This window comes from Macrotis lagotis, chromosome 2 (genome assembly GCF_037893015.1).
Source record: "Macrotis lagotis isolate mMagLag1 chromosome 2, bilby.v1.9.chrom.fasta, whole genome shotgun sequence".
Lineage (NCBI taxonomy): Eukaryota > Metazoa > Chordata > Mammalia > Peramelemorphia > Peramelidae > Macrotis > Macrotis lagotis.
Genome location: NC_133659.1, coordinates 94,859,280 through 94,873,183, shown reverse-complemented (window position 1 = coordinate 94,873,183; position 13,904 = coordinate 94,859,280). Strand labels below are relative to the sequence as shown.

At 32.3% G+C, this 13,904-nt stretch overlaps 1 protein-coding gene across 4 annotated transcripts in view; it reads left to right on the top strand.

Annotated features, from left to right (window-relative positions):
* The window catches only part of F13B (coagulation factor XIII B chain), a 48,200-nt gene extending 36,497 nt beyond the window's left edge, over positions 1–11,703 (top strand). For 3 of the 4 annotated variants that reach the window (XM_074222282.1, XM_074222283.1, XM_074222281.1), the window contains 4 exons: positions 145–351; positions 3,342–3,524; positions 4,576–4,786; positions 5,858–11,703. In XM_074222282.1, the coding sequence (XP_074078383.1) occupies positions 145–351; positions 3,342–3,524; positions 4,576–4,786; positions 5,858–5,870 (614 nt within the window). In that variant the 3' untranslated portion in view covers positions 5,871–11,703. The remainder of the gene's footprint in view (positions 1–144; positions 352–3,341; positions 3,525–4,575; positions 4,787–5,857) is intronic. The other variant, XM_074222280.1, reaches the window with a different exon arrangement.
* Positions 11,704–13,904: the final 2,201 nt, after the last annotated feature.

Sequence of the window (13,904 nt, the reverse complement as noted above, 5' to 3'; positions counted from 1 at the left end):
TCTAGACTCGCCTGCCAGTACTTTGGCAAAAAATGCTTATAATGTTTAGTAAGATTCTTTAATATAAGACATATTAAAATAATGTATATTGTGTATAAATGTATATTAATAAGTGAATATATATGAAATTTTTTTGTCTTACAGAGCCATGCATTGTTAATGCTGATATTATGAACTATAATAACATAAAAATGAAGTGGAATATTGATGGAGAGAGACATATTTTACATGGTGATAATATAGATTTTATATGTAAAGAGGGATATGATTTATCCCCATCAACCAGACCTTCTGAGCTGATAGTACAGTGCAATAGAGGAGAACTAAAATATCCAACATGCATTAGAAAAGGTAGGAATAAATTTTTACAGTTTCCTATTACCTCAAATATTCCCAGCTATATTTAAGGAATATGACCTTGAATGGATTATTCAGTCTCTCAGCCCTCAGTTACATTTATAAAACCAAAGATTTGAACTAAATCAAATTTGTACTTACCTATCAGAATTATAGTAATTTTAACATCTGGGGCAAGTGGGAATGGGGAGAAGTGGGTGGGTAAGACCTTAGAGAGGGAAATCAGACATCAGTGCACAGATTTCATATTGGGAGAAACCCTGGGACATCACTCCTTTGGGAGGCTCATAATATCAACACCAATAATTCAGGTTCAATGTTGGGACAAAATGAGTTGCCAGTAAGTCATTGAAGACCTATCAAAAGGAGGATTACCTCTACTCCATATAGAAAGAGTATGCAACAAAGATAGTGGTAATGTGAAAGAATTGTTGTAGAGTACACAAACTAGGTATTGATATCAAACTCCAATCACTAAATAACAGATAAAAGAGAAAAATTGGAACAAAAGTTTTAGCAGCTTTATATATGTGAATACAAAAGTAGAATGTGTACAATGGAATTTTTCAGAGAGCAACAAGAGAATATAAGGATTTTTCACATCAGAAAATAAATAATAGGGGAAGAAATAAAGATGTCTGTCAGAGAGATCAGGGAACCAGCTGATTAAAATTAAGACTGAGACTGATGTCTCAAGTATGATTTTGGCAACTTCAGGAGGGTTCATGACCTTAATGCAAGCAAACAACTAATAAGTGCAAGATAGATTTTGGGGCAGAGGTTTCAGTTTTGTTTGTTTTGTTTTGTTTTTAGAGTAATGAAAGCGAGAAACCTCAGACAGAAATTCTTTTTATCACATAACTTATCACCTTTCATATCCAAATGCAGTTCAGGTGTGGTCTTTAGATATCCACCTAGTTGAAAGACCCTCAACTTTATTATGGTGGAACCTTTTATGATTATAGGAATCTGAGCCAGAGATCACCAGGAAATTTTGTTAAGGGAGCTTGAGCCTTTCAATACCTTGTGCTAGCTTTGCCTTAACCCATGTAGGAGAGGGGACAGTGGAACCTTAATGGAGGTTGGTCCTATAAATATCCTAGGACACAGACAGGATGTTGAGGGAGGGATCAAGATAGAAATGGAGAGTAGGGAGGCATTAGAATTACATCATGTGATTCCATATCTTTTCAATTGTATATTTTGTCTGTGTGTGTGTGTGTGTGTGTGTGTGTGTGAATGTGTTAACTTCTTTGCAAGAGGAAAAAAGAAAAAGAGCATTTATTAATTATCCTCCATGAGTTATGTTCTTTACAAATATAATTTCAATTAACTGTGCTTAGGCAAGAAGTACCTTCTTTAGTTCATTAATAATTATTTAGGTTTCTGCTAGTTTAAGAAATAAGTAGATTCACCTTTTAATCCTTGTTTTTTTTTTAAGTTAGACTCCCCAAAGTATATCTATATAGATGAGCTCATAATAAATAACAAGCATATTGCTCATGTGGTATTGGAAAACTATTGCTGCAACAAAGATGGGCTATGATAAAAATTTAACTTTTGTGTTTATTGAGAAGTTATCAAATAGAGGAGGTTACAGTAAAAACAAGTTTAGTGATGTATTAAGTTTAATAAGATCAACAGAGTTTTTCAGTTCCTACTCTGTTCCAGATACTATACTAAGTGTTAGCTAAGAGAGCAAGCAATAAAGGGAACTATAAGGAAACCAGCAAGCAATCTATATGCTTAAGAAGGATAAGGCACTTAAGAAAGATAGAAACTCTCAAGTCTTACTTCGCAAACTGTTATTAGCTGAAGCATGGTGATTCTTAGGCTGGGCAAAGGCATAGTGATGATTTGTCATAGATGAAATGGGGCTCTGATGTGGAGAAGGAAAAAGTGCCATAGCTACTTTCAAGATATTAGGTGCCATTGGATAAAATCTTGGGTACTGTCTGCCCTATTTATAACTAAGTACTTATTGCAAGAATCCTGCTAATTCTAAAAAGAATTATCTCCCTATGGGGATCAATATTCACCAGTACAACCAGAAATTTATTTCTGTGCATGAACTAAACAGTGATTATATTTCCTGAGTGTGTCTTAATGGGCACTATATCTGCAAAGGGTCAAAGTCTAGGATGGGATAGAAGGAAAGCGGAGGGCAATAGTATACATTTTATGATTTTTTTAATTTTATTTTTAATTTGTGGAATAAAATAAACATTTCCATGATATAATACAATAAATAAAATGATTGTACAAAACTGCAAATCTGTTCCTTTCAAATATACAACAAAATTATCCTGTATATTTTTTCTTTTATTTTCTTCCCTCCTCCCACCTTTAGAGAGATGGCTACCATTAGGCACAAATAGGTATGTTTACAGTCATACATATAAAAAATGATTACTTTAACCATAATTCTTACCTATCAATTATTAAAATATTAATTTTATAGGGGATACAATTCAATATTATCTTTTCCCTAGAAATTGGTCTTATGTACTTAAAAAAAGAAGAAACAAAAGAGAAAATATTTTCTTAGTGAAACTAGTGGATTTTCTTTTTTGGATCAGTTGTGAATAAGAAAACACAGCCATAAATATTAAATTTTGTATGTATAAAATAATTTGAATGTTATTAGATGGCATTTTAAAGTAACTATTAAATTTAAAAGTAAGACATTATTTTGATAGCATACTTGAAACCTTTAATAAAATGTTTGAGTTTCATACTTTTTTAAAAGTTGACTTGCCCAAGGTTACAAAAATACATCTGAGGTCATATTTGAACCCGGGTCCTTTTGGCTCTAGGGCCATGCTCTATGCACTGCACCACCTAGCTGCCCTTTGAGCTTGATGTTTAGAAAAAAGCCCAAATAGTTCAAGACACTTTATCTTTTAATTGCCTAAACAATTTGAAGAGCAATAGTGTTTCTTTCCAGTTAATTTGATATAAATAATTAAATGATTTTTTTGTAGAGTCTGAAGGAAAGTGTGGATCTCCTCCAATTATTAAATTTGGCAATGTTATTGGGTCATCACAAAAGAATTATGAAAATGGTTCATCAGTGGAATATAGATGTTTAAATTATCATTTCCTACAAGGGTCCAAGACAATCCATTGCTTTCAGGGACAATGGACTACACCACCATCATGTTTTGGTATGTATTTTTTGAAATATTTTTATTCCAATACACAAGTTGTACTTTGTATGTGTTAGTATTAGAAACAAATACAATTTCTATCAACTTCTTTTAGTCATTTGTGTAATTCTATCTGCCAATTACATTTTGCCTTGTTTTCCTATTTAGAATAACTGCATACAGCTTCATGCCTCATCATTTCTATGTTAAATATCAATTGGAAGCCCTTGAACTTCCATAAATATTAACATCATAGCAGAATGTAACTGAACTTGAATTCAGAAGTACCTAAATCAATTCTTTTGAGCATGATTTCTTTTAGAGGTTCTTTTGATTCTCACTTCTTTCACTTAACACTGTCACAACTCTCACTAGCTCTCTTCCTCACTAAAAATCAAAGGTGGGAAATTGTCCAGTATTTAATGTAGGACTAGTGTCTATACAGTTATTTTTAACTATCCTCAATTGCCTTAGAAAAGGAATACCTCCCTACCAACATCAGTCTTTGGGGATGCTTTTCCTCCTTGGATTTTCTAGAGAAGGGATAAACTTCTCTTTACATGAATGTTAATAGTTTACCTCCTCTTCTAGGCAGGAGTTACAAAGCAAGTTCTGCCCATTTTATACTGTGTCCCTGAAAACCAACTAAGGCAGACATGCCAGTTGATTAAGACAAAAAGTATGAAAGGCATTTATTTTGAATTTCTAGGCCATATGTTTCAGTTCTAAAAAATGTCACTATTAGGTTAGTATTGGTAATCATAAGTAATTGACAGTCATTGATAATCATAATGCCACTTTCTTACTCTTGCCCATGTAATTTTTGAGATCATATTTTACAAATTTGCTTTGAGTTTTATTTTCTTGTCTCAATGGGGAATAGAGGAGGACAGGGTGAGAGGTAGAGAATGCAAATTTTAAAAATTAAATAAAATTGCATTTTAACAAGTTAAATAATGGTATGTAAGAAAATGCCAGTTTCTATAATTGCTTTAGATTTTTTTTTGGCTGTCATATTGGTGCAACTTTTTTCTTTCATTATTTTCTTCCTATCCCTTTCTCTCTCCAGAACCTTGCATGTTATCTTCAACTGAGATGGAAAATAATAATTTACATTTGAAATGGAGTTTTGACAACAGACCTTATTTTTTCCATGGCGAGTATGTTTCATTTCTTTGTAAAAGGAATAGTTTTTTAGCTGCAACTTTTACAGAGTCTGAATTGAGAGTGCAGTGCCACAGAGGGCAGCTGAAATATCCTCAATGCATTGAAAGAGGAAGGTAAGATGAGATCTCTTTGGATTATTTCTATGCTTGCATAATCATTTTTAGGTTAAGGAAGGACATTATCTATAAGGAAAAGAACTATGCACCTGGTGTCAGGACAACTGACCTGGAATCTCACTTCTTTCACTTACTAGCTAATGTGACTTGAGGCAAGTTCCTTCATCTTTCAGACTCTCAGTTTCTCTGTAGGTGAAATGGGGGTTAGAATGCTTGTACTCTCATACTTCATAAAATTATTTTGAAAAAAAATTCTTTTTCCCATAACTTTTCTCAAGTTATCCCCCTAGACTCCATTATCTCTGACTTTCAGAATCCTTATCTTTCTTCAAGGCTAAGTTCAGAATCTAGCTGCTCCATGAAATCTCCCCAGTTATGAATACTCACTCTCTCCTTAAAATACCTTGCATTTATCATGTTTTACCCATCCAGTAGACTACCCCCATAAGGGTAGGAGTGTTTAAATTTTATTTTGTACTAGTACCTTTTGTTGTTTAGTTGAATTGAAATATTTTGCCTAGACTGCTAAAACTACAAAGGAACATAATTCATTTGTCCATTCCACATCCAGCTCATTTTGATGAGGAAACTGTTTTAAAGACCCTAAGTATTTGCTTGAGGTCAGTAACAGACATTATTGTCATCAATAAAGTTTTTACTCAGGTATTCTGACTTTGTTTCAACTCTCAAGTATATCACCTCTTTCTCTTGAGTAATGTGTTATAAAAAAGTCAAGGTTTAGATGACTAGAGAACATGGACAGAAATGAAATAACATTCCCAGAACATTACAAAAGTAAATATTTGATATGTGATATTAACAAAATTCTTAGTAACTAAACTTTGTTATCTCAGTAAAGTATAGTAACAGTTCTCAATAGTCACCACAAGAACTAATGGATTTTAAAGTAGTTCTTGGAAATTAATAAATATTTTTATTTGTGTATGGCTACCTCCCTATGTTGCTGCCTCATCAATTAAAAATAATTCTTTAAACAAAAAATTGATAAGTTAAAATGTCAATAGGTATTGGGAACAAAGCTTACATATATTCTTTTTTCTTTTTAAGGGGTTCTATATAGCCAAACGAACATCCATTAAGGACATGAAAAAATGATGGAAAGAAGAGACATATTTGAAAGCATCATAAAATATAATATACTTAAGAAGAATAAAAATATTACTTAAATAAATTACCATTTGAACTGTTTACAATTTTCAACCAAAATTATTTACATTGAATTTTTTCTCCTTATTTATAAAAAAAATTGTAAGTATCATAGAATTGCAGCTGGAAGGGAGCTTAGAGTACACTTAGTTTTTTTTTATCTTTTTTTTTGCAAGGCAATGGGGTTAAGTGGCTTGCCCAAGACCACACGGCTAGGTAATTATTAAGTGTCTGAGGCCGGATTTGAACCTAGGTACTCCTGACTCCAGGGCCGGTGCTTTATCTACTGTGCCACCTAGCTGCCCCGAGTACACTTAGTTTTACTCCATTTTTGAAGAGGAGAATGTCCTTAGATGCTGAAAATCTTTACCTTTAGTGCACAGGAAAAGAGAGTAGTACCCTGACTAGTAGTTCTCTAGTGTTACATCCATGCATTCCTTCTGTATGTAAAATGTAGCAAGGCAAACATTTTCCACTCAGCAAACATATACATATATCTCACACACAGACACACACACACACATATTGCACACATTTTTATATAAACCTTTATTCATTTGATATTCAAAACTTTTGAATTATAAATTATTACAAAATTGAAATAAAAAACTAAACAATATTTTGCTCATTCTGTATAGATTAAGTTTCTTGCCTGGAAACTATCTAGTGGTTGTAGCAATAGCTTCTAAATGGTCAGGAACTCTTGCATTAAGTTCAACAAAAATCTCCTCCTAGAAGAGGAGAAATAATGAAAGAGAACCTCATGCATCTTTCCAAATGAAATATGAGAAGGATCTAAAATTATCAAAAGTGCCACAATGCACAATTCAATTTTTATTGTCTATTTTTGTAGGATTTTTGTTTTGCTTTGTTTTATTGCCTTTAATTTTTTATTACATAATATTAAAGAATTCTTTAAATATTATTTCTACAATTAAAGACTTTCTTCAATTAAAAAAGGAAAAGATTCTTTACATTTGTAGAAAATAGTACAGAGTAAAATACCTATTATAAGAAAGAATATGTTATTGAATATACCCAGATGAATTTCTACTGTACAAAACACTGACTATGGAAAACTATCTTTCTTTGTGGTTGGAGAAATACATTTATTTAAAAAAAAAGAATTTGTAATTGTGTTCATATAGTTATTGGGTTTGTCTTGGCTGTTTGATTCCCAAATATTACATGCTGCTTACAGTTACTTTAAGTGGAATTTTTCTTTCTATTTCTTGCTGTTGTACTATGTTGGTAATACATAGAAAAGCTAGTGATTTATGTGAATTTCTTTTATATCCTACAACTTTACTAAAATTGTTAATTGTTTCAAGTAGTTTTTCATTAATTTTCTAGAGTTCTCTAAGTATGTCATCATATCATCTACAAAGAGTAAGAGTTTTGTTTCCTCATTGCCTATTCAGTTTTCTTCAATTTCTTATTTCTAGGTAACATTTTTAATACAATCTCAAATAAAAGTGGTGATAATGGTCACCCCTTTTTGTTTTACCTCTTATCTTATTGGGAATACATCTAGTTTATCCCCAATACATATAATATTTGTTGGTTATTTTTATAGATACTCTTTATAATTTTAAGGAAAACTCCAATTATTCCTATGTTTGCTAGTGTTTTTAATAGTATGGGTGCTGCATTTAAAAAAAAACTTTTTCAGTATCTATTGATATAATTATATGATTTCTGTTAGTTTTGTTACTGATGTGGTCAATTATGCTATTGTTTTCCTAATATTGAACCATCCCTGTATTCCTAGTATAAATCCTACCTAATCATAGTATATTACCCTCATGATAAACTGCAGTAGTCTCTTTGCTAATATTTTATTAAAAATTTTTACATCAATAAAGCACAGATCTGACCATGTGATCTTTCTATTCAATAAGCTCTAATGATTCTATTTCCTTTTGGGATCAAATATAAATTTCTCTAACCTTCAAACCTCTTTGTAATTTATCTTCTATCTTTTCAAACTTCTTACATGTTGCATCTCTTTCTTCAAGTACTCTGATATCCACAAGCCTCCATGGTTTTACTTGAGCATGACATTCCATCTCCCATTTCAAGCATTCTCATTGTATGTCCCTCATATCTAGAATATTTTTCATCTCCTAGCTGCCTTCAAGTCTCAGCCATTCTTATTTTTCTATAAGAAACTTTTCTTCAGTCTTCCTTTATCTTAGCATATTTCTTCTTAAAACTTCTTTCAAATTATTATATATATGCACACACACACACACACACACATATATATATATATATATATATAAAATGTAAATATTTTCTCATAGATAATTGTTTTTATGTTGTATCTCCCTCCCCATCCTCCCCAGTAGATTGTGAACTTCTAAAATGTTTTTGCCTTTTTTTTTTTAAATTAGTGCTTAGGCTTAACACAGTTGCTCCCCTCTCTGTATAGCACTGGTACTTTCTTGGCTTCAAAATCTGAACACTGAAATGTCTTCAATTCTCTAGAATGTCAGAATGCCAAGACACCCTTTGGACTTATTAGACATAAATTTGTGGGGACTTCATTCCTTTTACCTAAAATTGAAACAAACAAAAGTAGAAACCCATTTTTGAGGGTTCATGTGGCCTTAGAGGGAGAAAGTTCCAAGGTCTTCTTATGATCCTATCCTCACCAGACATCATAAATGAAGAGGTCACTGAATAAGACCAAAGCCAATATTCTATGACTGAAATTGCCAGGTTTTTTTTTTAATGCCTCTACAACTCCTTGATTATCATTCATAAACTGTTTGGTGGGTCATCAAACAATAATGTTATTTCAAGAGGAGAAGTGAAGTAGGAATGAGAAATAAAATAAAACGCATTGAGAACTTTGCCTCTGAGGTCAGCCAGTGTGGCACTAGGGGCTCTGAGTCAGTGATCAAAGAGTTACCGACATGATTTTTGCCTTGGGTGTTCCAAAAACCTTTCGATTGTACTGCCCAGTTCATCACTTAAGCTTAAAAATTTCAGGGGGAAATGAAGAATTCATATGTCTCTTTTTCATCTGTGAAAAAAAGGAAGATCAAAACATTTGAGCCCATTATACATTAAGCTGACCTCTGGGGAAACCGAATATGATTTTTTTAATAGATATTAAAAAAAAAACACCAACTCAATGGCTTTTCTTTTTAATTCAGTTCCAATGAAAACACAGTTCAAATTCTTTGTATCCACCAAGAATGCCAAGATAAGAAATTACATCATACCCTGATCAATAAGCTTATATTTTGCTGGAGAGAAAATATAGTAAATCTGCAGATTTATTCATTAACCTGAGATGTTGTTTTTGTTGTTGTTGTCCTTTGTACTCAGAGAAGACCATGACAACAAATGAATGATGGCTGACTTTCATATTTTTATTTTAGGGAGGGGAAGTTTTTTTTTCCTGCAAATGCATTCTTCTCACTACCTTTTCCAAAACTGCTTCATCCCATGCCCTGATTTAATAGGAAACAGAACTTCTAGAGATGGCCTAGATGCTGTGGGAGTTTTTGGCTTTATGGATAGGTGTCCCTCATATATCAGTGAAGAATCATGGTTTTACAGCACTGCTAGACAAAATGCCAACATATTATTTTCTGGTGACAAATTGGTGAAAGACAAATTTGTCTCTCTCAATAGTCTAACTGTCAGTATGGTGATTTTATGGTGATAGTTTTTGGTCTATATGAAGCTAATCTGTCTCAATGATGCTCAGTATGGAGATTTTTTTCAGTAGTCTTTTAAATATACCAGATGTCTGAATTTGCAGCTCCTCTCATACTCATACCAAGCAGAATTACTATGCCATGAACCCCTCATCTGTAAGATAAACTCTGCTTCACAATGATATGAAGAGTCAACATTGAAGATTCAAAACCTGAGATAAAATTGGTAAATCCATGTACCCAGTGACATTCTTCTTATAGTATGGGGAAGTGAATCTTCACTATATGAAAATTCCTGACATTATTCATTTGAAATTAGTACTGTATATTTGAGTATTACCATTCAATGGAGTCTGCTATCTCTATTGTTTTATGATACTATGTGGTGCTAAGAAGAAAATATGAAAATATACTATATTTCATTAAAAATCTTAAAACTTTCCAAACTTCTTTTTAAAAAGATTTTTATTTGAGTTTTACAATTTTTCCCCTAATCTTGCTTTCCTCCCCTCCCCCCACAGAAGGCAGTCTGTTAGTCTTTACATTGTTTCCATGGTATACATTGATCTAAGTTGAATGTGATGAGAGGGAAATCATATCCTTAAGGGAAAAAGTATAAGAGATTGCAAAATTATATAATATCTTTTTTTAAATTAAAGATAATAGTCTTTGGTCTTTATTCAAACTCTACAAGGTACTCTCAATCACAAATAGCCCCAAATTGTCCCTAATTGTTGCACTGATGAGATGAGCAAATCCATCAAGGCTGTCATCACCCTCATGTTGCTGTTAGGGTATATAGTGTTTTTCTGGTTCTGCTCATCTTGCTCAGCATGAAAAATTTGCCAAAATTCTAAAGAATGATAGATATGTTGCCCTCGGAGGAATCTCCATATTCCTCCTTAATTTGGAGGAATTAAATAATTATACTTAACTAAAAAAAATCATGCTTAGTTATATTAATCAATGGTCTGATGGATGTAGATGCTCTCTCCACTGCTGCAGAACATATATTCTCTATGTCTTCTATTTCTTCTCATATCTTTATATGACCCATTAAAGATACATTCTATCTGCTGGATTACCTCTGCTCATACTTTTTCAATCTTAGGCAGGTAACAATGTTTTTCTCTGATATCTTTCTGTCCTTTCTTGTTGTGTCACTGGTCCACTTCCATCCAATTTAGTTTTGACTTTGATGACCCAACAAATTGTTGTGGAAGGAGAATTCAGAAGAAGGAGTATTCAACAAAGTCAAGAATTGAAGAATGGTCAAGATGAGTACTGATCTTAAAAAAATCTCCAGGGCATGGGTGATTAGTTATTTTATCATATATATGAAGAATACTTTATGTGAAATAATTCTTTAAGCCTGAATTTTTTTTTGCTGAATTTAAGACTGTTTTATCAATTAATGATAAATAATAAGATTTTTATCTTCCTTTTTCTCTAAGTGTACATCATGGTTGGCAAAACAATATCAATTTAGAAGAAATGATACAATGGAGACTATATTATATACAATTACAAAGCCATTAACCAAATCTATCTAACTGATCAATTTCAAAAAATGGGAAATGGATGAAACAATAGACATTGATTTTATCACCATTTCATGTAGATATTTAACCAATGTAAACCACTGACCATAACAAAGAAATCAAAGAAGAATCTAGAATGCACCATAACTCACAAATTCTTGACCACCTTGCCAGATTGAGTGATCTAAAGTTTAAGGCAATGTTACCTGAAGATATAAACTCATTTGCAGTAAGAGAATAAAATGTTTCTCCTAACAAAAAAAAAGAAAAACAAGATAAAAAAGCAGAACCTGGGATCCTTTTAAATCAGTTCATATTAAATCACTAATGTATGAAACTGTCAGGAGAATAATAAAGAGTTGTGAAATTGAGCATAATTACCTGAATTTATATAATAATCTATTCCAAATTAAGTGATTATAGAGCCATCACCAAGTATTCTATATTACCAAGAACCTGTTTTACTATTAGAGAAGTAGAAATTACACTTCTGAAGTTTTATAACACAGTGTACTAGAAATTACATCACATTTGGTATTCTGCTACTTCTTAACTTGTATGTTCTCAGAAAAGTAATTGATCTTTTTTTTAGGCTTCAATTTCTTCATTTTTAAAATGGAGTTACAATAAATATATATTGCAGCTCAAGTATATTATCATAAAGTCTTAAATATTACTTGGATATAACCCAATATTTACAGAAAAAATACAAATGTTGGATGTAACATGATTTAAAGGTATGAGATTTGCATTTCAAGACATTCCAAAGAGAGTGATTCTAGAATAGAAAAGATCTAAATTGTAATGAGGTCTGGTACATGCCCAGAGTACTTCTGAAGGTGTCTTTCCACATGAAGATCCTGGGTATCCCACTCTCAGGGAGTTGATGCTGAGCATTGGCTGTTCCCTGAAGAGATTGTGAAACATGGATTGATATTTTGCAACTGGTTTTGGTAGCTAATCTTATAGTTGGAAGAGACTTTTTTTTGAGTAAAATATAATTGGAACTGTTGAAGCATTCAAAAGCCTTGAGTCAGCCTTGGTCTGATTTCCTGTCTTAGTCTCTCTCAGTTGCCTGTCTTTCGTTGGACTCCTTCACTTACAGTGTCAATTGAAAGACTATTATAAGGGCAAATGTGGCTCTAGAAACAGGTCTCATTTGTGGTAGGAACAATATCTTAACTTCTCCTTTTATGCATATTTGGCTCATTATTCCTTAAATGATTTTGAGATCTTTCTCAAGACTTGGCTGGTGCAAGAGTTTAATAACTCAGAGTGCTGATGTTGTTTCCTCCTTGACTGAGTAGTAAGCCCTTAGGGAAAGGTGTCCAGAGCTCTCTGAAGTTTAGCTGGTGGATCATGATGGTAGATAAAATATATATCAATACACTGAAGGAATTAAAGAAATGAAATGAAATAAAGGAACTGAACGTTGTTAATAAAAATCAGTATTTCATAGTGAAGAAAATAATGACTTTTTCAGCAAAATCAACCAAAACATTGGCAATACTTGACTATAAAAATGTTTTTGTGGGGCAGCTAGGTGGCACAGTGGATAAAGCACTGGCCCTGGAGTCAGGAGTACCTGGGTTCAAATTTGGTCTTAAACACTTAATAATTACCTAGCTGTGTAGCCTTGGGCAAGCCACCTAACCCCATTTGCCTTGCAAAAAAAACCCTAAAAAATGTTTTTGTTATGAATATAGAGTTTGAAGGGGTTGGATATGGTGGGAACTTACTGGTATCACACACACACACACACAAGCATACATACATATGATTTTATTACTGAATTGCAAGAAAGCATGTGAATATATAATTCAAATTAACTATCATCAAACTCCGTTTCTTCTACTTAGTGCTTTAGAAAACTTGGGTATGTGCCTTAATCTCTCTGAACCTCAGTTTTCTTCTCATTTAACAATGAAGGTGCTGGGGAAATGATTGTTGAAACTTTCAATCCTAATATTTTATGATAAAACTCAACTGGTTAGAATATCTAAAGAAAAATATTACCAAAACAATAGATACCTTAAACAATAGGTTTAGACTATAAAGAAGAAAGAATGAGAGGAAAAGGGATAGGAAAAATATTAGAGAAAATTTTTTCTCTGGAAAAATGTTTGGATTTCATACAAATTAAATGATTGAATTTGGAAGATGCTGAAGAGAGAGAAAATTAAAAAGTATTGAACTGCTTGAAAACTTTGAAGAAGTAAAGAATCTGACTCATCTATTTCAGAAAATTGTACAAGAAAAATTTTCAACCATAATGTGAATATAGGATAGGTTGCAAACTGTTAGAATGCACAGGATGCCAATAATAAGGAACACTAAATTCAACTGATCCAACATAAAAACTTCAACAAAATACTGATAAGGGATGATTTTATAAGTAGAAAGGAATAAAAACATATATCAAAGAATCATAGAATTTTAATACTATAAGAAACCTCAATGGCCATCTAAATCTAAACTACATCCAAAAATTGACTCCCAAGTGAAATGCACCTTAAAGATTCTTTCCTTTGCTTGAAGACTACCAACATTTGAGTATGATAGATTTTTTTTCCTCCTCCCTACTTATTTATTCTATTATTTAAAAAAAAAACTGGGACATGTCCCATGTAGTTTCATTTATGATTTCTTGAAATAGAGTTCTGGAAAAACCAGACTTTGATAAAGCCCAGTGAGATCCAAATGCTGCTTGTTTTTTTTTGGGGGGGGGGTTAA